The sequence below is a fragment of the Aplidium turbinatum genome, chromosome 4 (genome assembly GCF_918807975.1).
Source record: "Aplidium turbinatum chromosome 4, kaAplTurb1.1, whole genome shotgun sequence".
Lineage (NCBI taxonomy): Eukaryota > Metazoa > Chordata > Ascidiacea > Aplousobranchia > Polyclinidae > Aplidium > Aplidium turbinatum.
The window spans coordinates 37,666,720-37,692,795 of NC_137475.1; the positions used below are offsets into that span (position 1 = coordinate 37,666,720).

Sequence of the window (26,076 nt, forward strand, 5' to 3'; positions counted from 1 at the left end):
AAACTTGGTAAGTGGAGTGCTAACAAGGAGGCTATGATTGTCTTGTCAAATTTGGATAATGAGATGCTTTCACCTTTGATTCGTGACATTGACTTTCAGACTGAAAATATGACTTTGCCATCAGCGAAGACATTGGGTTGTGTGTGGCAAACCGAGTCTGACGAGATGCGTATCGCATGTTCCTTAAAGCCCTTAGCTAAACACACGCGCCGAAGTATGCTCAGTCAGCTTGGACAAAATTTTGATCCGCTAGGCTTTGGAGCGCCATTTTTTCTAAAAGCACGCCTTATACTTCAGCAATTGGCGATAGACAAGTTTGATTGGGACACCGAGGTCCCTGATAGCTTTGTTAAAAAGTGGGAGTCGTGGCTTCGCTCTTTGGACCTGCTTAAGGATTTTTCGTTACCGAGATGGTATTTTGCAAACTCTGGTGTGTGCAGTCCTGATGATATTGTTTCATATCAATTGCATGGGTTTAGTGATGCTTCGAATCAAGCTTTCTCTTCTGTTGTTTACTTACGTAGACTGGTTAACGGAGTACCGAGTGTGTCTTTCGTTCTGGGTAAATCTACCATTGTTGTAAAAAATCAGTTTTCTTGGCCGATAGCTAGGAAAGAGCTTGTTGCCGCTTTGAATACAGCAAGACTCGTGAAGCAGGCCTACGAGGCATTGAAGATGCCCGACTGCCTTAAGTATTTTTGGTGTGATTCTCGTACTGTGTTGCAGTGGGTTAAAAACCCTGATTTACGTTTGAATAAGTTTATTACGCGTCGAGTTGAGCATATTTTATTGTTGTCTGGAGCCCAGGATTGGCGTTTTTGCCCTACCGATATGAACCCAGCTGATGTTGGCACAAGGCCAAATCTTATTACAAAGAAAGAATTTCGAGAGTTGTGGTTAAATGGTTCTAGTCTTCTCTACCAGTGTGAGGAAATTCCATCTGTAGAAAATGCCACTCCAGTACCTGTCCATAGCCTATATCTTCGTGACGAAGAGGAGTCGTTTGACGTTGGACAGGGTGGTCTTCACAGATTGATCGAGGCCGCACCTTCTTTGTATGTTATGAAAAAGAGAATCGCTTATTTGGTTGCTTTTGTTGAATTTTTGTGCTGTAAAACGAGAAAGCGCAGCTTTGTGAAGCCAAAACTGGATGCATCTTATCTTAACAGTGCTTCAGAGTTGGCTGTGAAGTTTGTTCAGAAGAGCGTGTATGGCGATGTGGTACATTTAATGACCAAACGATCGCCGGATGCCCTTGAGGAAGTGATAAAGCGAGGTGTTCCCGACAATTTTCACCAAATCAAACGTCATATAAAAACCGTTCAAGTCTACTGAATATTACGTCATGGAAATTCCTAAAGCATGTGCCAAAATTGCACCAGCGTTCATAAGAATTGTGTCAAACCTGTTTGGGCCTGTTTGGGCCTGTTTAAACAGGAAATATTACATCAGCTTTAAACACCTGTTGGAATGACTTCATAATTGTCTTTCATTATTGCGTCACAGTACTGCATACGTGAATTTGAGATATTGCTATCTATTCTGGTCATTCGTAAAATGATTGTTTGAAAGTTGGCCGCACATTTAACTGTTGGCTTAGTGCTTGCTAGCTGGACAAAGGTTCCGTCTTTTATCCAAGTAATCTGTTCTGTAGTGACAGTTTTCAGTGGTGTACGCGTTGCACCCCCTCGTTTTCGGTAGCCGTGGGCTAATTTTTACAGAAATACACTTTTTGAAAAGAAGTTCAAGTGTGTGTTTCTTCGGTCATTATATGCAGACGAAAGGATCCGGGAACTTTAAGTTACAATTTTCCCACGAAGAAATTATGGTTTACCGCTGTGACCATAAAAAATAAAAGACGAAGTTAGTTAGTTGGTAGGCCAAGAAGCACTTAGAAGCAAAGAAATAATAAAAGAAGATCTTATTGGTTGGTAGTCTAAAGAAGTAAAGAAAAGTAAAGACATTTCTTCTCAGTTTGGTACAGAAGAAAAATAACTTTGACATTTATTGGCAAGAAAGAAGATTAAAGGCAATCCATCTGTGCTTGAAGATTCAAGTGGAAGAATCCAAGCAAGTTTTGTGGACGTTTGGACTTCACATACTCGTACAGCTACGGTATCGTGCATTTAAATTCTTTTTTGTATTTTTACGGTCTTTGCAGTTAAGTTTTTTATAACTACTGTAATTTGTGTGTTTGTGTAACTTAATTTTTTAATTGTTAAATTTAGCCCTAACATTTAATATGTCTACACTCGGTGGTGACAGGGACTCGACCGCCGTCGACTCGACTGAGTTTAAGCCTGATGATGTTCTTTGCGGTCGGGCAGGCCATTCTGGGGAGGGACCCATTAACGATGAGGCTAAGTCAGTTCGAGAGGCCCGGCATCTTAGACGGGATATTTTGACTCAAATTGGGAAACTTTCTGTGGCCCTAGGTTCTTTGAGTGATAAGCAGGAACTGTTAATTTTTCGATCTAACTTATCTACTTTAGAAGAGGAATTACGGCATTTCCATGCTCTTTTGAGTAAAATTGTTAACTCTGCAATCTTGGCAGAACTTCGTGATAGGGTAGATCCCGAATTTAACTCGTTAAAAAATAACTTCGAACAAAAAGAAAGTGAGTTGTCAGATAGCCAGGATGCTGACATACATCCTGAGGATAGCGCCTCAAATGTAAGCACTAGGATGTCTGAGAGCTCGTCACGGATAGTTGCACAAATTAACCTACAGTTAAGACGAGAGGAGCTCCAGATCCAAGCTGAGGCCGAAGCGAGAGCTGCTGAGGCCGCCGCGAGAGCTGAGGCCGAAGCAAGAGCTGCTGAGGCCGCCGCGAGAGCTGAGGCCATACGAGCTGAGGCCATACGAGCTGAGGCCATCGCGAGAGCTGAGGCCGAAGCGAGAGCTGCTAAGTTCGCACTCAAAGACGCTCAGTTGAGGGCTGAACAACGTAAAGAGGTAGTTTTAGCTGAATATCGTTCTGAGTTGGGCTCCCGGCGTAGCTCTAGGAAGGGCTCTTCTAGGCATTCCAGAAGTGAACATCAATCACAGTTTAATTTACCTAACCTTTTCCACACGCCTGTTCAATCCGTAAGTGGACCTGTACAATCCACATGTTTTCCAGCTGTTTCAGGAGGTCTCGGGGCCACGGCTAAGGGTCTTCCGAAGGCTGTAGAGCCAAGGTCTGCAAATTACAACCGAACTCCTCCCCCAGAGCGTACAGGTCACGGGGCCGCCATTAGCAGTAATGCTTTGCCCCCTTCACAGTTTTCAGCGCCGCTAGTTTTTGATCGCCCAGCTACACGTAATTTGGGTGGTTGTGAGAGGCGTATCGCGTCTCCTGATTTTAACGTGTGTGAGGATCGTGATCGGGCTGTGCATGTGACTGAGCCCACTCAGCCCCTTAAGGGATATAGCTTGTCTTCTCCCGCTAAATCGAGTTCTCAACAGCAGGATTGCTTTTTTGAATACCAAAATAGTAGGACGTTCTTCGATAAGGCGGCCTTGATTGGTTACGATGGTAATAATATGCCATTTGTCTTCTTTAAAAATCGTGTTATGGCCTTGATGGCAGCTTCGCCCTTTAAGGGAACTCGTTTGACTTTGTTGCAAGCAGCTTGTGTTAGAACAGCTGCACAAACGATTGCTAATTTGGTTTCCGACACTCCTGGCTTGTCAGAGGAAGACAGGATAGAAATGTCATTAGCTCGCTTGTCCCAACGTTTTGGAGTTCGTGGAGGTCTTTTCGCAGAACCAGAAATTAGAAAGTATCGCTATGGTAGCAAATTGACTTCTATCTCTTCCAGTGATTTGAAAGAGTTTAAAGATGAATTGTCGCAGTGTTTGCTTTACGCGAAAGCTTATGTTCAGCGTGATAAATTAGAAGGACGTTTTGTTTTGGATTTGGCTAAGCGACTCCCGTTTGACGCTAAGCAGCGTTATCTTGACTTTTTAGGTGATCAGTATGGTAGCACTGAGGAACCTACCTTTCAGAGTTTGTTTGAATTTGTAGTACGAGAGGAAACGCGCAAGTCGACTGATTTTAGCATTATGCTAATGGGCGATTCTGGTGAGTCGCAGCAATTTAAAAAGTTTGGCAAAGGAAAATTGCCTTCATGTCCGGTTAGGCAGACGTCGGTAAAACCCCATGATAATGTGATTTCAGGGAGTTCGCAGTACTCGACTGCTGTTGGCGCACCGCGCGGTGGTGTGGCCAGACGTAGTGACATACCGGCATGTTTTTGTTGTTCATCACGTGGTCAAGTTGAATATCATTTTTTGTCTAATTGTAAAGAATTTTTGCGCTTGACACCTAAAGGTCGGAGAGATGTCATTGTGAAAGCTGGAAAATGCTTGAACTGTTTGCGCCAGCATATGGTTAAGGACTGTAATCATGCAAACAACTGTCGTCAGTGTGGGCCTAACAACGATAGGAAACACTATTTTCTTCTGCATGATTTTTATGTGACGTCACGTGATTCTCTGGATTCGGTCGGTAAAGATGATGCTGATGCCAGAGTTCCTGTGCGTAATGTTAAGATTGGAAATGTTAAAGCAGCCTTTAACCGCGTTACTGCTGCTCGTGTTTTGAATCCAATGACTGGCAAATCGAAGTTGGTGTATTGTCAGCATGATCCTGGTTCGCAGTTGACCTTTGTTTCGAGTGACTTGGTGTGCGAACTTGGTCTTAAACCGTATGATAAAGCGTCGTTTAAAATGGATACTCTGGCTGGTCAGAAACCTACTTGTGCTGAACTTGTTAAACTCAACATTCAGTCGTTAGAGACGAATGAACTGTTTTGTGATATAACTTCGGTGGTTAACCCAGCTTGGGCTGACGATGTTAAGACTTTACCACATAAGCAGGATTTAAGTAGTTTCCGTCATTTTCATGACGTGAATATGTTTCATTTGAATGATTGTAGTACTGTAGATGTACTGATTGGAAACGACAACGCTTATTTGATGTGGGCAAAAGAAGAACGTGTTGGTGAAAATCGCAGTGAACCGCATGCTTTACTCACTCCTCTCGGTTGGTTGGCTTGTGGTGGTAAGTCACCCTTAGTTGAAAGCGTTGCTAAAGTGTGCAGAGTGCAGACGTCTTCAGAGTCGGATGTCATCTCTGGCTTTCAGCGTAAAATTGAGTCTTGTAATATGGAAATAGCAGACCTGAATAAAGTCATTCAGGATTTGACTTTGCAAAATGAAACCTGTGAATTGTCTCGCAATGATATTTTGGCTAGAGAACTTGTCGAACCGAATATTGAGTTGAAAGATGGTCGATTTGAGATACCTGTTCCGTTGAAGGAAGATATTGATCTACCTAACAATTTTGTGTTGGCGTCAGATAGAGCTGCTGCTTTAAGAAAGAAGGCTTTAAAACAACCTGAACTTCGTGATTTCCTTACTGACACCATGAAAGATCTTAAATCTAATGGCTATATTGAGCGTGCTGGTGAAGCAGGAAATGTCAAGGGATTTGAATGGTATTTACCATACTTTGTGACGTCACAATTAAAAAAGCGCATTGTTTACGATGGCAAGTCTGAATTTCGAGGAACTTGTGTTAATGATGTAATGTTTTCGGGTCCTGACTTGTTAAACCCTCTGGTAGATGTCTTGGCTAGATTTCGGCTTGGTAGATTTGGTCTCATGGCTGATGTGACTAAATGCTTCTTTCAAATAATGTTACCTGAGTCGCAAAGGGATTTGTTTCGTATATTGTGGTTTGAAGATGATGACCTTGAAAGTGGAAAGATTGTACCATTTCGTTTTTGTGTACACCCTTGGGGAATAAAGAGTAGCCCATATATCGCTTGCTTGGCTATAAAGAAAATGGTCGAGCAGAACCCCAGCGGTGCTGGTGAACTAACTCTCTGCAATATTGCAGATAATATGTACATGGATGATTTTATATTTTCGGCTGATAGCTTAGAGGAAGCTCAGCAAATCACTCATGAATCAATTGCTTTGTTTGATAGCCGTGGGTTTAAACTTGTTAAGTGGAGTGCTAACAAGGAGGCTATGATTGTCTTGTCAAATTTGGATAATGAGATGCTTTCACCTTTGATTCGTGACATTGACTTTCAGACTGAAAATATGACTTTGCCATCAGCGAAGACATTGGGTTGTGTGTGGCAAACCGAGTCTGACGAGATGCGTATCGCATGTTCCTTAAAGCCCTTAGCTAAACACACGCGCCGAAGTATGCTCAGTCAGCTTGGACAAAATTTTGATCCGCTAGGCTTTGGAGCGCCATTTTTTCTAAAAGCACGCCTTATACTTCAGCAATTGGCGATAGACAAGTTTGATTGGGACACCGAGGTCCCTGATAGCTTTGTTAAAGGGTGGGAGTCGTGGCTTCGCTCTTTGGACCTGCTTAAGGATTTTTCGTTACCGAGATGGTATTTTGCAAACTCTGGTGTGTGCAGTCCTGATGATATTGTTTCATATCAATTGCATGGGTTTAGTGATGCTTCGAATCAAGCTTTCTCTTCTGTTGTTTACTTACGTAGACTGGTTAACGGAGTTCCGAGTGTGTCTTTCGTTCTGGGTAAATCTACCATTGTTGTAAAAAATCAGTTTTCTTGGCCGATAGCTAGGAAAGAGCTTGTTGCCGCTTTAAATACAGCAAGACTCGTGAAGCAGGCCTACGAGGCATTGAAGCTGCCCGACTGCAGTAAGTATTTTTGGTGTGATTCTCGGACTGTGTTGCAGTGGGTAAAAAACCCTGATTTACGTTTGAATAAGTTTATTACGCGTCGAGTTGAGCATATTTTGTTGTTGTCTGGAGCCCAGGATTGGCGTTTTTGCCCTACCGATATGAACCCAGCTGATGTTGGCACAAGGCCAAATCTTATTACAAAGAAAGAGTTTCGAGAGTTGTGGTTAAATGGTTCTAGTCTTCTCTATCAGTGTGAAGAAATTCCATCTGTAGAAAACCCCACTCCAGTACCTGTCCATAGCCTATATCTTCGTGACGAAGAGGGGTCGCTTGACGTTGGACAGGGTGGCCTTCACAGATTGATCGAGGCCGCACCTTCTTTGTATGTTATGAAAAAGAGAATCGCTTATTTGGTTGCTTTTGTTGAATTTTTGTGCTGTAAAACGAAAAAGCGTAGCTTTATGAAGCCAAAATTGGACGCCTCTTATCTTAATAGAGCCTTAGACTTAACTGTGAAGTTTGTTCAGAAAAGCGTGTATGGCGATGTGTTACATTTAATGACTAAACGATCGCCGGATGCACTTGAGGAAGTGATAAAGCGGGGTAGTGTTGGCGCTTCGCAACGTGAGAAGGAACGCTTGAAAGGATTGCGTTCACTTAAAAAGTACAGACCTTGTGTAGATGATGCTGGTGTAATCCGCATTGAAGGGCGCTTAAGTAATTCTCCCGAGATTTCTCTAGAAGCAAAGCATCCGATTGTTTTGCCTTCGAAACACCCCTTCACTAGGCTTGTTGTACTGTCGCATCATAATCGAAATGCGCACTGTGGAGTACAGCACACTTTGTTGTCTACGCGACAGAAGTTTTGGATCGCTAATGGTAATGCTTCCGTGAAGAGGTATCTTAATGATTGTGGTGTATGTGCGATTGAGAAAGCTCGGCCTATAAGGCAGCTCATGTCTGATTTACCTTTGTCTCGCACAACTGCCCATAGGAAACCCTTTTTTGATTGCGGCTTGGACTATCTTGGACCACTGACCTTTGTTGAAGGTAGGAGTCACAAAAAAGCTTGGGGACTCTTATTCACATGTATGGCATCTCGCGCTATTCATGTTGAGCTGGTTACGTCATTGTCGCTGAGTGAATTTTTACTTGCCTTTACAAGGTTTACAGATTTACGTGGGCAGGTTAATGCTATCTATTCCGATAATGGAAGTACCTTTCAGGCAGCATCTAAGAAGTTACCCGAGTTGATAGAATCAGCTGAATTTCACAACGCCCTGAGACAGAGAGAGATAAACTGGGTATTTATACCTCCATATGCTCCGGCGCAAGGTGGCGCCTAGGAAGCAATGGTAAAACAATTTAAAATTGCATTTTTTCACATTTTGGACTCTTCAATACGTAAGCCCAGTTTTATTGAACTGCTTACGTACACCAGTAGTGCCGTTCGGATCGTGAACGAACGCCCTTTGGTACCTTTGAGTGACGACCCTAGGGATTTTACTGTCATCACCCCTGCCTCACTTTTGACCCCATACTTAGACCCATACTGTGCTGTTGGGCAACCACATGATCGTGACCAATTAAGAAGGGATTATCGGTTCAATTTGTCACTTTCTCAGCAGTTTTGGAGTAAATGGATCGATTTTTACTTGCCAGGTCTTCAGGGCCGGAAAAAATGGCTAAAAATGGCCGAGAATTTGGAGCCTGGTCAACTTGTAGTGGTAGGTTCTCTCCAAGACATTGGTAAACGTGGGAAGTATCAACTTGGGAGGGTGCATGAGGTAGTTCCACAAATTAGGAAAGGGAAGCCTGTGGTTCGTAGAGCCAAAGTTGCCGTCTGCAACTATGATGAGAGTACGGGGAAAGTGAAAGTAGCCTACGTGTTGAGGGATATTTCGTGCCTCGCCCCCGTAAAGAACACCTAAGTGTTATGGTTTGAGCCTGGTTTTGTCTGCGGTGGCCGACCCTTGTCTGAGCCCAGAACAGTCGGTTATTATCGCAACCATGGTATATAGCGTCATTTTTTGCGTGTACCTAATACCTATGGTACCAATTTCATGTATCATCGTGTTTATTCCGTATTGTTGTTCATTCTTTGCATGCCCTTTGTATTTACGTATTAACTTAAACGTGAGTGATTCAAACAATTTGTGTATCATGTGTTTTTATTCATTGGCTCACAATTGTCGTCAATTCTTTTTTAGTTATGCCATGTCAGACTGTCATAACTAGGGGCCGCTATGTTCCCGACAATTTTCACCAAATCAAAGGTCATATAAAAACCGTTCAAGTCTACTGAATATTACGTCATGGAAATTCCTAAAGCATGTGCCAAAATTGCACCAGCGTTCATAAGAATTGTGTCAAACCTGTTTGGGCCTGTTTGGGCCTGTTTAAACAGGAAATATTACATCAGCTTTAAACACCTGTTGGAATGACTTCATAATTGTCTTTCATTATTGCGTCACAGTACTGCATACGTGAATTTGAGATATTGCTATCTATTCTGGTCATTCGTAAAATGATTGTTTGAAAGTTGGCCGCACATTTAACTGTTGGCTTAGTGCTTGCTAGCTGGACAAAGGTTCCGTCTTTTATCCAAGTAATCTGTTCTGTAGTGACAGTTTTCAGTGGTGTACGCGTTGCACCCCCTCGTTTTCGGTAGCCGTGGGCTAATTTTTACAGAAATACACTTTTTGAAAAGAAGTTCAAGTGTGTGTTTCTTCGGTCATTATATGCAGACGAAAGGATCCGGGAACTTTAAGTTACAATTTTCCCACGAAGAAATTATGGTTTACCGCTGTGACCACGAGGTAGTGTTGGCGCTTCGCAACGTGAGAAGGAACGCTTGAAAGAATTACGTTCACTTAAAAAGTACAGACCTTGTGTAGATGACGCTGGTGTAATCCGCATTGAAGGGCGCTTAAGTAATTCTCCCGAGATCTCTCTTGAAGCAAAGCATCCGATTGTTTTGCCTTCGAAGCACCCCTTCACTAGTAGGGTGACCCAAAAAAAACTAAATTTTGATTTTTAAACTTTTTCTTGTTTAGACCTCTGCATTATGGTCCAAAATGACACCTTGCCAAGTTTTGTTGAGATTGGTCCACATTTGACGCCCTAGCAGTGGGCCGGTACCCGCGCCGGGTCAAAATCGGCCAATCTGGCTGTATCTCAGCAACCGGTAGGCCTAGAATGCTCAAATTTGGCTTTAAAGAAGCAGAATGCATGGTTTCCTATCTAACTTCCAGAGGGTTTTGGGGTCTAAACCATTTAGTTTATGAAAAAAATGCAAAAAACACATTTTTGACCAAATGTGGCCCCCATAAACGTGTAATATTCAACTTTTAGTTTAATATACAACACTAATTGACTAATAACACAAAATTTAAAATACAAGCAACTTTTGTTTAATCATAGACAAGCTTTATTGCTTTTGCACTTTGGTTTACCACTTAACTTTCAACCACTGACCACTGTAATTACCCATTAAATAATTCAAGACAGTTTTTTTTTCATTTATCGTATTAGTTTACCACTTAACATTTCTTAAAAATGATTTTGTGGTTGTGTCCAGCTTTTGGTGGACAATGACTTCTTGGCCATATCTCGAACTTTAAAACGGTAAGCATGAGTGACTTTGATTGCTTTGTCCAACTCTTTCTCACTATTTGGGGCAGAAGCCCTTTCCTTAACATCAGTGACCATGCCCAAAACTCTCTCAACAACATCATTTGTAGCAGGCATGTTCTGTAGCAGAGTTTTGAATGATGAAAACTCTTCCATATGGTGCCAAGATCTGGGACTTTCATGAGTCAGACATTCAAACTTGGGAAAAACTCTAATGAGTTCAAAAGAGTCTGGTGTCATTAAGTCCAGCAAGCAAGTGGAGTTTTGAATAGTATGCATTTGAACTAAGCCCTTTCCAATAACGGCTCTCTCAGAACTTGATCGAAATGTTTGCATCTTTTGCCACATTCGGACCTTGGTGGATATGCTCACACGATCACTTGCAAAAGCAAACACAACGTGGCGCTCAATGAGGTACCACAAGTGCAGGTTGAGTTTCGTGCGTGTAGTAACAGCCATTTCAAGGAAAAGGTCCAGGTAGCCTAAGTTGCTTCTTTTAGGAATGGCATTTGTGAGAGCATTCCACATTTCTTAGTCATTCACTTCAGCATTTATCAAACTTGGGGATGTAAACCAATATTTAACATAAAAAAGCGTTAACATACTGGAAAAAAGAAGCCAGTTCTTGCAGTAGTACTGAAATGTTTAAATAATGAGGCAGAAGTGTTGGTTGATGTGATAAACACGACGGACTCAAGTGGATCAAAGAATGAAACAAGAAACGTGATTGAAGCACTGAATGCTGTCAATTTCGACATAAAAATAGTCTTGGGTCTTGTTTTTAACACAACTGCAGTAAATAGTGGTTAGAAAAGTGGCGTTACCGTTCAATTTCAAAGCCATATGGGACATTATCCTTCAACTAGCCTGCAGGCATCATAGCATGGAGCTTGTTTGTGGTGGAGCAGCTTCAGTGGTCTACGGTGACACAGAATTACCATACGAAGCTGTATTTAAAAGCTTTGCAGGAGTTTGGGTGAACAATATAAATGTTTAAGTTTATGAAACTTTCCGAACGAACAACAGAAAATTGAATAGAATTAAAGAATCAGTTCTAGATTTCTTGTTCAGTTGGCTTCAAAATGGAATAAACATACGAGAAGATTTCAAAAAGTTGGCTAAATTGTCCATTCTTTTTCTTGGTGGTACTTTCCGGTGTGGATACAATATTGTACGGTCAATGTTCCAAGTGTGTTTAGCACATATAATGGCGAAGATCATTTATACCATTCAAGTTGCCTTGTTCAAGCAGCAGTTATCAGAAAATCCAGCTTTTACAAAAGATTGTGGCCTTGGGAATATATATTCACTGGCTGCTTTTTTAACACTTTTTTATGTTAAATATTGGTTCACATCCCCAAGTTTGACAAATGCTGCAGCGTATGACTTAGAAATGTGGAACACTCTCAAAAATGCCATTCAGCTCACCTCTAAAAGAGCAACTTAGGCTACCTGGACCTTTTCCTTGAAATGGCTGTTACTACACGCACGAAACTCAACCTGCACCTGTGGTACCTCATTGAGCGCCACGTTGTGTTTGCTTGTGCAAGTGATCGTGTGAGCATATCCACCAAGGTCCGAATGTGGCAAAAGATGCAAACATTTCGATCAAGTTCTGAGAGAGCCGTTATTGGTAAGGACTTGGTTCAAATGCATTTCTAAACTCCACTTGCTTGCTGGACTTGATCGGACCAGACTCTTCAGAACTCATTAGAGTTTTTCCCAAGTTTGAATGTCTGACTCATGAAAGTCCCAGATCTTGGCATCATATGGAAGAGTTTTCATCATTCAAAACTCTGCTACAGAACATGCCTGCTACAAATGATGTTGTTGAGAGAGTTTTGGGCATGGTCGCTGATGTTAAGGAAAGGGCTTCTGCCCCAAGTAGTGAGAAAGAGTTGGACAAAGCAATCAAAGTCACTCATGCTTACCATTCCCAAGTTCGAGATATGGCCAAGAAGTCATTGTCCACCAAAAAGCTGGACACAACCACAAAATCATTTTTAAGGAATGTTAAGTGGTAAACTAATACGATAAATGAAAAAAAAACTGTCTTGAATTATTTAATGGGTAATTACAGTGGTCAGTGGTTGAAAGTTAAGTGGTAAACCAAAGTGCAAAAGCAATAAAGCTTGTCTATGATTAAACAAAAGTTGCTTGTATTTTAAATTTTGTGTCATTAGTCAATTAGTGTTGTATATTAAACTAAAAGTTGAACATTACACGTTTATGGGGGCCACATTTGGTCAAAAATGTGTTTTTTGCATTTTTTTCATAAACTAAATGGTTTAGACCCCTAAACCCTCTGGAAGTTAGATAGGAAACCATGCATTCTGCTTCTTTAAAGCCAAATTTGAGCATTCTAGGCCTACCGGTTGCTGAGATACAGCCAGATTGGCCGATTTTGACCCGGCGCGGGTACCGGCCCACTGCTAGGGCGTCAAATGTGGACCAATCTCAACAAAACTTGGCAAGGTGTCATTTTGGACCATAATGCAGAGGTCTAAACAAGAAAAAGTTTAAAAATCAAAATTTAGTTTTTTTTGGGTCACCCTATTCACTAGGCTTGTTGTACTGTCGCATCATAATGGAAATGCGCACTGTGGAGTACAGCACACTTTGTTGTCTACGCGACAGAAGTTTTGGATCGCTAATGGTAATGCCTCCGTGAAGAGGTATCTTAATGATTGTGGTGTATGTGCGATTGAGAAAGCACGGCCTATAAGGCAGCTCATGTCTGATTTACCTTTGTCTCGCACAACTGCGCATAGGAAACCCTTTTTTGATTGCGGCTTAGACTATCTTGGACCTTTAACCTTTGTTGAAGGTAGAAGTCACAAAAAAGCTTGGGGACTCTTGTTCACATGTATGGCATCTCGCGCTATTCATGTTGAGCTGGTTACGTCTGTTCCAGACGGTTGTTCGCCTGGTCAAACGTCATGTAGAAACCGTTCGGGTCTACTGAATATTACGTCATGGAAATTCCTAAAACATGAGCCAAAATTGCACCATCGTCCGTAAGACTCGTGTCAAACCTGTTTAAACCTGTTTCAGTTGAGACCTGTTTGGACATGAAATATTGCGTCACGAACTGCTCTCGTGCCTTTGAATTATCACAAATTTTTCTGATTCATTCTCGAAGTTGTTTGTTGGAAGTCGGTCGCACATTTAACTGGTTTATTTGGTGCTTGCTAGCTGGACAAATTCTCCGTCTTTTATCCAAGTAATCTGTATCGTAGTGACAGTTTTTAGAGGTGCAAGGCGTTGCATTTCGATTTCGATAGCCGCGGGCTAATTTTACAGGAATACAATTTTGAAAAGACGTTTCGAAAGAGTGTTTATTTTTCGGTCACCTACATGCAGGCGAACGGATTCGGGAATCTTATGTTACAATTTTCCCACGAAGAGATTATGGTTTACCGCTGTGACCAACGTCATTGTCGCTGAGTGATTTTTTACTTGCCTTTACACGGTTTACAGATTTACGTGGGCAGGTTAATGCTATCTATTCCGACAATGGAAGTACCTTTCAGGCAGCATCTAAGAAGTTACCCGAGTTGATAGAATCAGCTGAATTTCACAACGCTCTGAGACAGAGAGAGATAAACTGGGAATTTATACCTCCGTATGCTCCGGCGCAAGGTGGCGCCTGGGAGGCAATGGTTAAACAATTTAAAATCGCATTTTTTCACATTTTGGACTCTTCAATTCGTAAGCCCAATTTTATTGAACTGCTTACGTACACAGGCAGTGCCGTTCGGATCGTGAACGAACGCCCTTTGGTACCTTTGAGTGACGACCCTAGGGATTTTACTGCCATCACCCCTGCCTCACTTTTGACCCCATACTTAGACCCATACTGTGCTGTTGGGCAACCACATGATCGTGACCAATTAAGAAGGGATTATCGGTTCAATTTGTCACTTTCTCAGCAGTTTTGGAGTAAATGGATCGATTTTTACTTGCCAGGTCTTCAGGGCCGGAAAAAATGGCTAAAAATGGCCGAGAATTTGGAGCCTGGTCAACTTGTAGTGGTAGGTTCTCTCCAGGACATTGGTAAACGTGGGAAGTATCAACTTGGGAGGGTGCATGAGGTAGTTCCACAAATTAGGAAAGGGAAGCCTGTGGTTCGTAGAGCTAAAGTTGCCGTCTGCAACTATGATGAGAGTACGGGGAAAGTGAAAGGAGACTATGTGTTGAGGGATATTTCGTGCCTCGCCCCCGTAAAGAACACCTAAGTGTTAGGGTTTGAGCCTGGTTTTGTCTGCGGTGGCCGACACTTGTCTGAGCCCAGAACAGTCGGTTATTATCGCAACCATTGTATATAGCGTCATTTTTTGCGTGTACCTAATACCTATGGTACCAATTTCATGTATCGTCGTGTTTATTCTTATTGCTGTTCATTCTTAGCATGCCCTTTGTATTTGCGTATTAACTTAAACGTGAGTGATTCAAACAATTTGTGTATCATGTGTTTTTATTCATTGGCTCACAATTGTCGTCAATTCTTTTTTAGTTATGCCATGTCAGACTGTCATAACTAGGGGCCGCTATGTTCCAGACAATTGTTCACCTAATCAAACGTCATATAAAAACCGTTCAAGTCTACTGAATATTACGTCATGGAAATTCCTAAAACATGAGCCAAAATTGCGCCATCGTTCGTAAGACTGTGTCAAACCGGTTTAAACCTGTTTCAGTTTGAAACCTGTTTGGACATGAAATATTGCGTCGCGCTACTGCTGGCGTGCCTTTGAGTTATCACAAATTTTTCTGATTCATTCTTGAAGTTGTTTGTTGGAAGTCGGTCGCACATTTAACTGGTTTATTTGGTGCTTGCTAGCTGGACAAACTCTCCGTCTTTTATCCAAGTAATGTGTATCGTAGTGACAGTTTTAGAGGTGTACGGCTTTGCATCTCGATTTCGATAGCCGCGGGCTAATTTTACAGGAATACACTTATTGAATAGACGTTTCAAGGAGTGTTTCCTTTTCGGTCACTACTTGCAGACAAACGGATCCGGGAACTTTATGTTACAATTTTCCCACGAAGAGATTAAGGTTTACCGCTGTGACCATACCGTGTGAATGTTTGGCACCTAGCAAACAAAATTAGTTTACGCTGGTGTATGCGCTGACGCTGACAACTTTTTTTACAAGTTGCGTTGAAGCATACGGTGTATGGTTTTTCGAACGTTTGCGTTAACGCTGACGGCGTCAATATTTTTTGTATGCGCGTACATCACAGCCGTAAGCCTATGGTTTTTCTCAGTCATTTGGTGCCTGGGTGGTGCGTTAATTTCAGTCAGTTCACCACGGATTCTTTTCTTGAAAGTCACGGTGTGTAGAATTTTGACGCGAATTCTATGTTAAACAATATCTTTCTCACTGGTGCCAAACAGTGGATTGGATTATTATATGCGTCGCTCAGTTAATACGGTTATGCGCCTACAACAGACAGAAAAACAAGCCAAGTAGATTGAATCTGAACGCGGTCTTGAGTTCTGTTAGTTTATTGTGGCAGATAGGTTGCAAGATTACAAGTCAGAAGATCACAAGGTCACAAGATCACAAGTTGCAGCTCGAAGGTCCAGCCACAAGGTTGCAGGTCGCAAGGTCGGCCACAAGGTTGCAGGTCGCAAGGTCATTTAACAAACTTAGTGGGCAGATATAGGCTACTTCAATTCTAGATAGAGCTGGTGATTATAGTTCAGACTCACCGAGACAGCAATCAGGGCTTGAAGTGATAATCCGTACAAATAATAATCCAAATAATAATAGTCGTAACAGTCATAGCCTACAGCAATTGATTCTACTAGTGCATCTTAATCAAATAGAATACAAAATTGGTCACAACGGTAAACCATAATTCTTCGTGGGAAAATTGTAACATAAAGTTCCCGGATCCGTTTGTCTGTACGTAATGACCGAAAAATAAACACACCTTCGAAACGTCTATTCAAAGTGTATTCCAGTAAAATTAGCCCGCGGCTATCGAAATGACTGGTGCAATGCCTTGCACCTCTAAAACTGTCACTACGATACGGATTACTTGGATAAAAGACGGAGAATTTGTCCAGCTAGCAAGCACCAAATAAACCAGTTAAATGTGCGACCGACTTCCAACAAACAACTTCGAGAATGAATCAGAAAAATTTGTGATAACTCAAAGGCACGAGAGCAGTTCGTGACGCAATATTTCATGTCCAAACAGGTCTCAAACTGAAACAGGTTTAAACCGGTCTGACACGAGTCTTACGGACGATGGTGCAATTTTGGCTCATGTTTTAGGAATTTCCATGACGTAATATTCAGTAGACCCGAACGGTTTCTACATGACGTTTGACCAGGCGAACAACCGTCTGTAACAAAAATGTACAATTAGTAAATGATCAAGAAATATTTCACATAAAGTTTCCCAATTTATGCTTAAGAGTTAAGATTTAAACATTTCGTTTTACCAAATGCAGCTAATACAAAACTCAACGGAATTTCTGGTCTATGCTCTCAAACGTTCGCTTTGCTAAGCCTTTTATGCTGATATTGCAAAACACAAAGAAGATGCGTTATATAAAGACAACGATAAGAAAAAATAGCTTCAGTAATATGCCTTGGTTGAAGCAAGCAAGCGGATAACAATCGTTCGCTAACGTTCATACAACATCTTTCAAGATGCGGCGAAAGCTTCGAAGAAATATTGTGCTACACCAAGTATTTACATTCACATACAGACAAACGACATTTAGACGTTGAATTACCGTTGGCCGTGCTATGCCAACGTTTAAATGGATGATGAAAAACAACGATTAATTTTCAGCCCACAAGATGACATAAATTGTTTTTTAGAGCAATAGAAGTTAAAAATAGCATTTTAAAACAACACACTACAGATATTCTGGTGCCGTTTCATGAGCCACAATCCTTGCAAGCTTCAGTTTCTCGTCTAAAAACTGACAGCAATTATTTAACTTGTTTTTCGGGAAGAATAAGGAATTGCTAAAAATGTAAATTGTTTTCGTACAAGTCGATAGATCACCAACTCCGTGGAAAGAGATATATGGATTTAAGTAAACACAAGCTTTATGTCTGTAAAAGTAACGTAATAATTCTATCAGCACGAAGACGCGATTGACGTCTCAGAGGTTTTCTTAAAACAACAAAGAATAGAGTGGCTGCTACTTGACATGTTATTCAAGTCGATTATAAAATTAACACGGTGTTCGGACCGATTTTGCTGTCTGGGACCTCACATCTGTTTTTTACAAGTGTAAATAAAATGACCTGTTTTATCCTGACGCTGTAGGCTCGCTGTGGTGTAACGGTTTGTTACTGAAAGCAAAATTCGATCTGTTACATAGCCTTACTCTAAAATCTGATTGAACAAGAAAGGAAGAAAACTTTTTATAGTCTTTACGTTGAATCAATGTAAAAATGACGGTTTTGGCTGTATGGAGGTGCTGCATTCGTTCAAATTTTAAACGGGTTTGGTTGGTTGATTTTTGAATCTTTATCCTCGAACTGGCAAAGTCTTTGATAGGTTATTCCCGGTAGTTTCGGATGCTTGTTGCTTGTTGGTAACTTTTGACGCAGTGCCGGTTGCCAAGATTGGCAGAGTGAAGTTTCTGATTGTTGAAGTGTTGTTGTTGTTGTCGTCAGGAAATTATTGCATCCACTAGAATCTGGATGCCGCTGAATGGAGAGCAGTCTTGAAATGCGTTGATCAATCGTACGCTACATCCAAAGAGCCGAACCAGCGCTGCGTGGTTTTGAGTAAGGCGCTTAACCATTGAGCTAACTTTGCGGACTGTTTCGGTATCAAGCACGAAGAACGTTCGTGTTTTGTCACATCCACTTTTATCTACACTTCTGCTATATTGAGCCAGGGTATTGAGCATATATTTTTTTCGTTGTGATGGTCAGAAACATAAACAAACTGAACAGCTCAGTTGGTTAGCGCGGGACTTCTGGAACGAAGAATTAAGCTTCAAGATCAAGCGACGTGCGGGTTCGACTCTAGGGGTGTGCGCTTAAGCAACGCACGTTTAGGACTGCTCTCCATTCAACGGCGTCTAATGATATATCCCTATGGCAACATGACTTCAACAATCGGAAACTTCACTCTGTCAACCTCGGTGACCGGGTCGCAAATTTTTTTTCCCACGAGATTTCTGTCTCATTTGCATATTTTGGTAAAAGTTTGTATTAAAACCGTGTGAATGCAACACCGATGCAACAGTTTCTCGTTGGCTCGGTTGGTTCAGTTGTTTCATCCTCTGTCTAGTATCCGTGAGAACGAAGGTTCGACGTCCGTCAAAGTCAAACTTTTTTTTTCTTTAAATTAAATTTTGCGCTGCACAAGAGCTTTTCAAAAAAAGTAAGGTTAGGGAAAGCTTATATTTTATTATCATTGCAGAATTTCATTGGCAAATAGTTATTTTGCAATCTGAATCAACCAATCTCTCAAAACACTTATCCATATTTCGGAAAATCTTACCTTTAGAGGACTAGAATCAATGAGACAGAAAGCTCGTGGGAAAAAAAATTTGCGACCGGGTCTGCATCACTGATTTAAAGCCTCTACAACTACAAGAATGCGAAACTGCCAGGATTAAGCTCTGCAAGAAACTTTCCTAGTCCGGGGATAAATATTCAATTAATCAATCAAACTGTGACTATCATTATTTTTTTTTTCGAGTAAATTCACAGGCATTTGATACGCCGGTTTAAAAAATACCTACAAAATACTAATATTTACATGTACTCTAAAAGGTCGTCGTTTATATTATAATTTTCACGTTTTTCTTAAATTTTTGATGCTTTTGTATCTGCTTTACGCGGATCCCCGATTGACTTTACGTTGATACGGGTTTAAAGTAATCGCCCCCTTTTTTTATATAATTAAAAAATACCTTTTTCATTTTTGTCTGTACTCCACCAGGTGGCGGACAAACCTTTCGGCGTCTGGCTTGTGAATTGCGATTGTGAGAAAAAGTAAAGTTCTGACTTGAAAACTCATAAAAAAGAAAATTTTTAGATATATGAAAGAGATTTTACAAGTGAAATAGACGGTAGACGCTCAAAACAAAATTCATGTCCAATAGTCCACAGACTCAAAACTTTTGGATTTAGTTTCTTAGGCAACTTGAAATTTTTGATTTGCATGATGATATTAATTATTTTTTGTTTCATACCGTATATGCTAAAGTCCAAACAGTTTTTATATAATAATAATAAATATGATATCAATATATATAGTTGGAAATTATATGCGCATAGTTTATGCATGTTGGATAATTTACCCATTGTTTCAAAGGAAAAACATGAAGCTAATTTGGATGCAACCTACCGTAATTCGTACCATGAACCATTTGTACCGTCAATTCGTACCTTGAAAAGATCGAGAGAAAAAAATAAAAAAGCCGAAGTCGCTGATCGCAGTTTCCGCAAACATTTTAAAATTTTCCGCAAACAAAAACTCTTAGGATCATTACCAGAAATTTTAAAATGTTTGCGTAAACTCCGATAAACCCTAACCCCTAACCCTTTTGAAATGTTTGCGGAAACTGCTATCAGCCACTCTGGCAAACCCATAGGATCATTACTGGAAATTTTAAAATGTTTGCGGAAAAACGGAGACTGCAATCAGCGACTTCGGCTTTGTTTTATTTTTTTCTGTCGATCTTTTCAGTTTGTTTGTTTGTGGAAACACCCTAACCCTTTTAAAATGTTTGCGGAAACTCCGATCAACCCTAACTCTTTTAAAATGTTTGCGGAAACTGCGATCAGCGACTTTGGCAAACTCTTAGGATCATTACCAGAAATTTTAAAATGTTTGTGGAAAAACGGAAACTGCGATCAGCGATGCTCTATTTTTTTCTCTCAATCTTTTCATTTTGTTTGCGGATACCGATACCTAACCGATAGTCCAATATGCTAACCCTAACTACCGATACTCCGAGACCCAAACCTTGTGGAAACTGCAATCAGCGACTTTGGCTTTTTTAGTTTTTTCTCTCGATCTTTTCAAGGTACGAACTGACGATACGAATTGTAATGGTACGAATTAGGTTGCACCCAGCTGATTTAGTTTACAAATCCGGGAGCTGGTATACAAGTCCCCCCCCCCCCCCTTGGTAACTCATGACAAAGAGAAATTGACCAAAACAAATGGATTGAAGTGTGTGAACAGTAAAGCAAAGGTAAAGTAGTTTCACCCGGATGCAACCTAGTTCGTACCCTGAACTGTTCGTACCCTGGAAAGATCAAAAAAAAAAATTTAAAAAGTGCCGATCGCAGTTTCCGCAAACAAACAAAAACTCTTAGGATCATTTCGGGAAATTTAAAAAATTTTGCGGAAACTGCGGAAAAACAGTTCTATTTTTTTATCTCGATCTTTTCAGTTTGTTTGTGGAAACTCCGATCAGCGACTTCGGGTTTTTTTAATTTTTTTCTCTTGATTGTTTCCTAACCCTAACCCCTTTTAAAATGTTTGCGGAAACTGCGATCAGCGACTTTGGCAAACTTTCAGGATCATTACCAGAAATTTTAAAATGTACGCGGAAACTGCAGAAAAACGGAAACTGCGATCAGCAACTTCGGCTTTGTTCTATTTTTTTCTCTTGATCTTTTCAGTTTGTTTGTTTGCGGAAACTCTGATCAGCGACTTCGGCTATTTTTAATTTTTTCTTTTCGATCTTTTCCTAACCTAAACCCTAACCCTTTTAAAATGTTTGCTGAAACTGCGATCAGCGACTTCGGCAAACTCTTAGGATCATTACCGGAAATTTTAAAATGTTTGCGGAAAAACGGAAACTGCGATCAGCGACTTCGGCTTTGTTCTATTTTTTTCTCTCAATCTTATCAGTTTGTTTGTTTTCGGAAACTGCGTTTTTCTGTCGATCTTTTCAGGGCGAAAATTTTAAAATGTTTGCGGAAACTGCAATCAGCGACTTTGGCTTTTTTAAATTTTTTCTCTCGATTTTTTCAGGGTACGAACTGAGGGTACGTACTGTTCAGGGTACGAACTAGGTTGCACTCGTTTCACCCCGGGTTTCACCCTATATGTTTTGGTCGAGTCCTGTCTTTGTCATGAGTTACCAAGAGGGAGGGGTGGACTTGTATACCAGCTCCCAATTCTGATAGCCATAATAATGTTTTATTTTTTTTCTTGCATACAGTGTTCATAGTTCTGTCGATAGAGCAATCGCAATCAGCCTCCCTGCTTAATTATATTACTGGATGATTTGATTGCATCAGTTGTGCTCAAGTACATCACTCTGCTATTACTGGAAAGAGAAGGATATATAGCAGAGTAGATGCTGAATAAAGTGGTGTTGATGCTGATCTTAAGCAGTCTTACAGTGTTTGAAAAATATCAAACCAATATCTTCCTTTGCCAAGTTGCAATTTGCAACACATTGTAAAAGTGAAGCAATCATTTTTGGGGTCCACGTCTTTTAGGCGCTGACAGTTAGGCGCTGGTCTAATAGGCGCGCACACTGTGGCGTCTGGATATTTAGGTGCAGAGCACTGTGGCGCCCGGTCATTTAGGTGCTATTCCTAGTAAAGTCTGTAGATTGTATCAGCTTGGCAGGTAGGGGCGTAGGGCAATGCTTTTCACACAAAATATTATATTGAACAGGAAAAAAAATTGTTTTGTTAATGCGTGTGCGTGGTTGGTCAATGGTCATGGCTTCAGTGAGTGAAGTTGCTGAGTAATGCTGAGTGGCAGCGCTGAGTAATAGTGTATTCAGGTAGACTATTTTTCAACATAAATGCTTTTCTTGACTAGGTCAATAGTAAACCAGTGCTTGTTTGTTAAATGACTTTCAAAATGTTTAAAAGAGCACAACTTTGATTAATTAATGCTATAGTGTGTACAAACTTGAGATGTCCAAAGCGGTTAAGCTATAGCCTGAAAAACTGTAGCCTACATTAAAAACTATTAGATAGATTTTCCTATTAGTTTACATGTAATGTTTTAGTTTACATGTAATAAAATTTTAACCACCCGCTTCAATATAGGCCACGGTATGATATTTTTTTTACTGATGTTTAGTGTAGTTATTATTTGACTCTTTCGCAACCACCAAGGTCAAGACGTTTAATCTAAATAGTACCAGACATTTTTCACACAAATCTGTTGTATTTACGCCGTAAAAACATCTCATGTGATCGACATAGACGCACAATCTTGACATCAAATGAAAGCATACATCTTCAGCTATCCGAAGATGCAAAGCTTTGCAATAAAATTTAAAACATTCAATGTACAACTAGCAACTTTCCACACGGTATTTTTTCTAATTTCTAAAAAAATTAAAAATTGGCAGAAAAGTGTAGCCTACTTCATTATAATCCTTACTACCCAAGCATGATACAATAATATGAAAATATATGTAGTTTAATCGAATGCCAAAACAATTCTGCACATGAGAAAATTTTTATCTGCCATCATTTACATTTTTTTTTGGTTGAAATAGGCTACCTTTCAACCTTGGACGTAGGGATACTTGGGGATACTTCCTTGGTCATCATGGCAAAAATCCCAAGACGTGTGTATACGTCTGTGGTCGCGAAAGAGTTAACTAAAAATGAACTCAATAATGTTCGGAAGCTTGAATGATTTATTGATAAAGCTTTCACCAACGCAAACCTGGACTAACAACAAATAAAACAGTAATAAATCAATAAAACAACAATATATTTTTCTGTTCAATATAACATTTTGTGTGAAAAGCATTGCCGGTTTAAGCAGCTTCACTCACTGAAGTCAGGATATAATTTTCTGGCAAGCTGATACAATCTACAGACTTTACTAGAAATAGCACCTAAATGACCGGGCGCCACAGTGCTCCGCACCTAAATATCCAGACGCCACAGTGTGCGCGCCTATTAGACCAGCGTCTAACTGTCAGCGCCTAAAAGACTTGCTCCCCATTTTTGTGTGTTCTCTGATCTGTAGCTTTCTCATTACGGTATTTTTTGGATTTCAACAACTTTACTATCAGTGCTTTATTGTTAATAAGCATTATAATTATTTTTAAGCACTGTGTTTAGTGTGTCGTGTGTAGCAAAAGCAGCAAAAGAATGGGAAAAATAGGTGTACCTACCTTGAACGTAATGTTAACTTTTTCGAGACAGTATGGATTTCTTCAAAAGTATGCAAAATCTGTAAATAACCACTGGCAAAAGGTGCTATCTTTGCATACAGCTGCCTGTGAAAATAAAATGTGGACATCTAAAAGATCAACTTTATATAGTCAGGTTTGTTGTTTTGATTTTAGGAATAGCATAAAATTACGCTTAACTTATACAGTACACCTTCTTGAGTTTTACTTTGATTTGTGATCAGTCGCAACCTGTTTAGAGACAAGTCATTGCTTTTGTTTTGTTGATCAAATCAAAATCAAAATTTTCAATTTCAAAAATTTCAAATCAATTTCAAAATCACTTTCTAAATAGGGAATGCAGAAGTTTTATTTTGTTTAACAATTTTGATAATAGGCTAATAATGAACTTACCGACAAACAGATATGGACATCTTTTACTATGAAAGTACGGTAGTGTTACACACTGCCAATCAATAAAGGTAGCGCGCTACCCTCTGCTTAGGCTAAAGTAGCTTGTGCTACCGCTACTTCTCCTGCTACTTTTGTCTTAAACTAACACAGAAAGACTTTGTTGTGACGTCAAATTAACCTTGAAAACAAATGATATCATTTGCTTGCACTGCCATTTTAACGTTGTAAGAGAAAACACGTTCTTGGTCAAATTTATTGTTATGCATCTTTTAAAAATACAAGCATTCAGAAATGCGAGTTGCTGAATCGTTCTGCTTTGGCTTCAGCATGTTTTTTCAAACAGAGAAAGGTCTTTCCATTGCAGCGCTGGAAGCAATGGAGAGTTTCATTTAATGAAGAGTTGTTTTCAATCGTCACTTGGAAAGCTTAAGAGCTTGCTTCTGTCTGAAAAAAGGCCTCCATAGTTGACTTGTCTTTCCTTACCAACATTTGATGCGATGGCCTCAATACACCAAAAATTCACCCTCAGAGTTGTGATTGGTGTTGGTCTAGGGACGGGCAATTTTAGAATTGTGGGACGTGGGTACGAATCGATTCGAATCCTAAACTATTTGAAGTAAAAAATAGAGTTTGGTATGTAGCGAGCCTCTGAGCTCTCGGGGACCAAAGTTGTTAAATGGCCTCAAAATTACCATGCTAGTGCCGGTAGGCCATTTTTGGCCGCTGGCTTCCACAACATTTCTCAACTTTAGTAGTTATTTCTAACTTTTCTCCCTACTTGCGTTTGTACGTGAAACTTTTTACTCTTAACTCGCATTTGCTACCTTCTGTAACAAACAAGACAAAGTATCCGCCTGCTGGCGAGAAGTATTGTCGATGAAAGTTTAGCAAAAAGTCTGAGCGTTGACCTATAAAAACTCAAAGACAAACTGTAACCTACACCTACTTGGGAAGTCGTGCATTCAAGTAGGCTAGAATGGCAAATATGTTCCATAATAGGCCTTATTTGTGTTGTTCTTACCCTACTGAATGCAAAGACACGATATTAATTAATTGGTTTTTAAAACACGAATTTTTAACTGATTTTAATTTTGGCTGTCATGCACGAGAATTTGGGCAGAAGCTCTGATAGCTTCCCCGCAGAAGTGTGATAATTTTATTTAGGATTTGCCCAGGATTTCGGCATTATGTGACTTGGAATTTCTTTCCTCAGCAATAATTTTGTTGTGTTTAATTGATGAAATTTTGCATTTTTGCTAAGTTTTTATATCAAAATTTTGAGAGTAGCTGACGATACGCTCAAAGAATGAACATTTACATTCTTTACCTTTAGTCCCTTGGAGATTAACATTTCATATATATACAGTAGGGTGGTTCTTAAAATTGAGTTTTTGAATTTTGCTTGGGACACCCTTTCAAATGGTGAGGTTGTCAGAAAAAATAACTCTTGCAAATTTTATTTTAATTTGAAGTTGATTTAGAGGTGGCCCTCCCCCCCTAAAGTTCTGTGCCCTCCCTCGAAATACCAAATCTGCGTATCTCAAAAACCACTTGAGCTAGAGATACAGTTTTTGTGTTAAAAGATGCAGAAAACATGGTTTTCTATCTGCTTTCTGAACATTGAGTGCATCTATCTTGAGTAGAAAAGCAGTTATTTAGAAAAAACGCATTTGACCAAATCTTGATTTTACAACCTTTTTTGTGACCACGAAACCGTCTACAAAATTTCGTTTTTTTGTCTTAATTTTTGCACCTTAGAGGGAACACTGGTAACGATATTCATTTCAAAATGTAATTCTGATCAGTACTGGATGAAGCGATATTATCGACAATATTTTACATATATTGTCTTGCGTATCGTGACAGGTTGTCTGCGACCTACACCATTGGACAATTTGCCTGTCCTTGCAGGCAACCAACCAGCTGAGTTTCGTCGCGAAGAAGCCATCCTGTCTCTTTCTCGCCGCACTACGAACCCCAACCACTTGCTCCATTCAAGTCTCTACGAGTCTGTGAGCGAGCAATCGAGCATCCTCGGCAACTGAAATCGAGACACCCATTTGTATGTGACGCACAACTCCTGATGAAAACCGCTGAAGACCAATCCATCAGCGTGGCTACCTGGGAGGACAACAAATGGAGCTCAGAGTGGAAGAAAAACTCCTCAAGACTCTAAAGTTGTATCTCTGACACCGGCCCCCATCCAACCGGAATGCATAATTTGCCAAGGAAGGCCTAGGTGCGGCTCAACCGCCTGCG

The 26,076-nt window shown here is 40.3% G+C and overlaps 1 protein-coding gene across 3 annotated transcripts in view; it reads left to right on the plus strand.

Moving 5' to 3' along the window:
• The window catches only part of LOC145768458 (calcium uniporter protein, mitochondrial-like), a 53,273-nt gene that overhangs the window by 16,251 nt on the left and 10,946 nt on the right, over positions 1–26,076 (plus strand). For 2 of the 3 annotated variants that reach the window (XM_082579950.1, XM_082579951.1), the window contains exon 1: positions 23,354–23,560. In XM_082579950.1, coding sequence (XP_082436076.1) covers positions 23,384–23,560 — 177 coding nt within the window. In that variant the 5' untranslated portion in view covers positions 23,354–23,383. Of the gene's footprint in view, positions 1–23,353; positions 23,561–26,076 lie in introns of those variants that run through there. The other variant, XM_082579952.1, reaches the window with a different exon arrangement.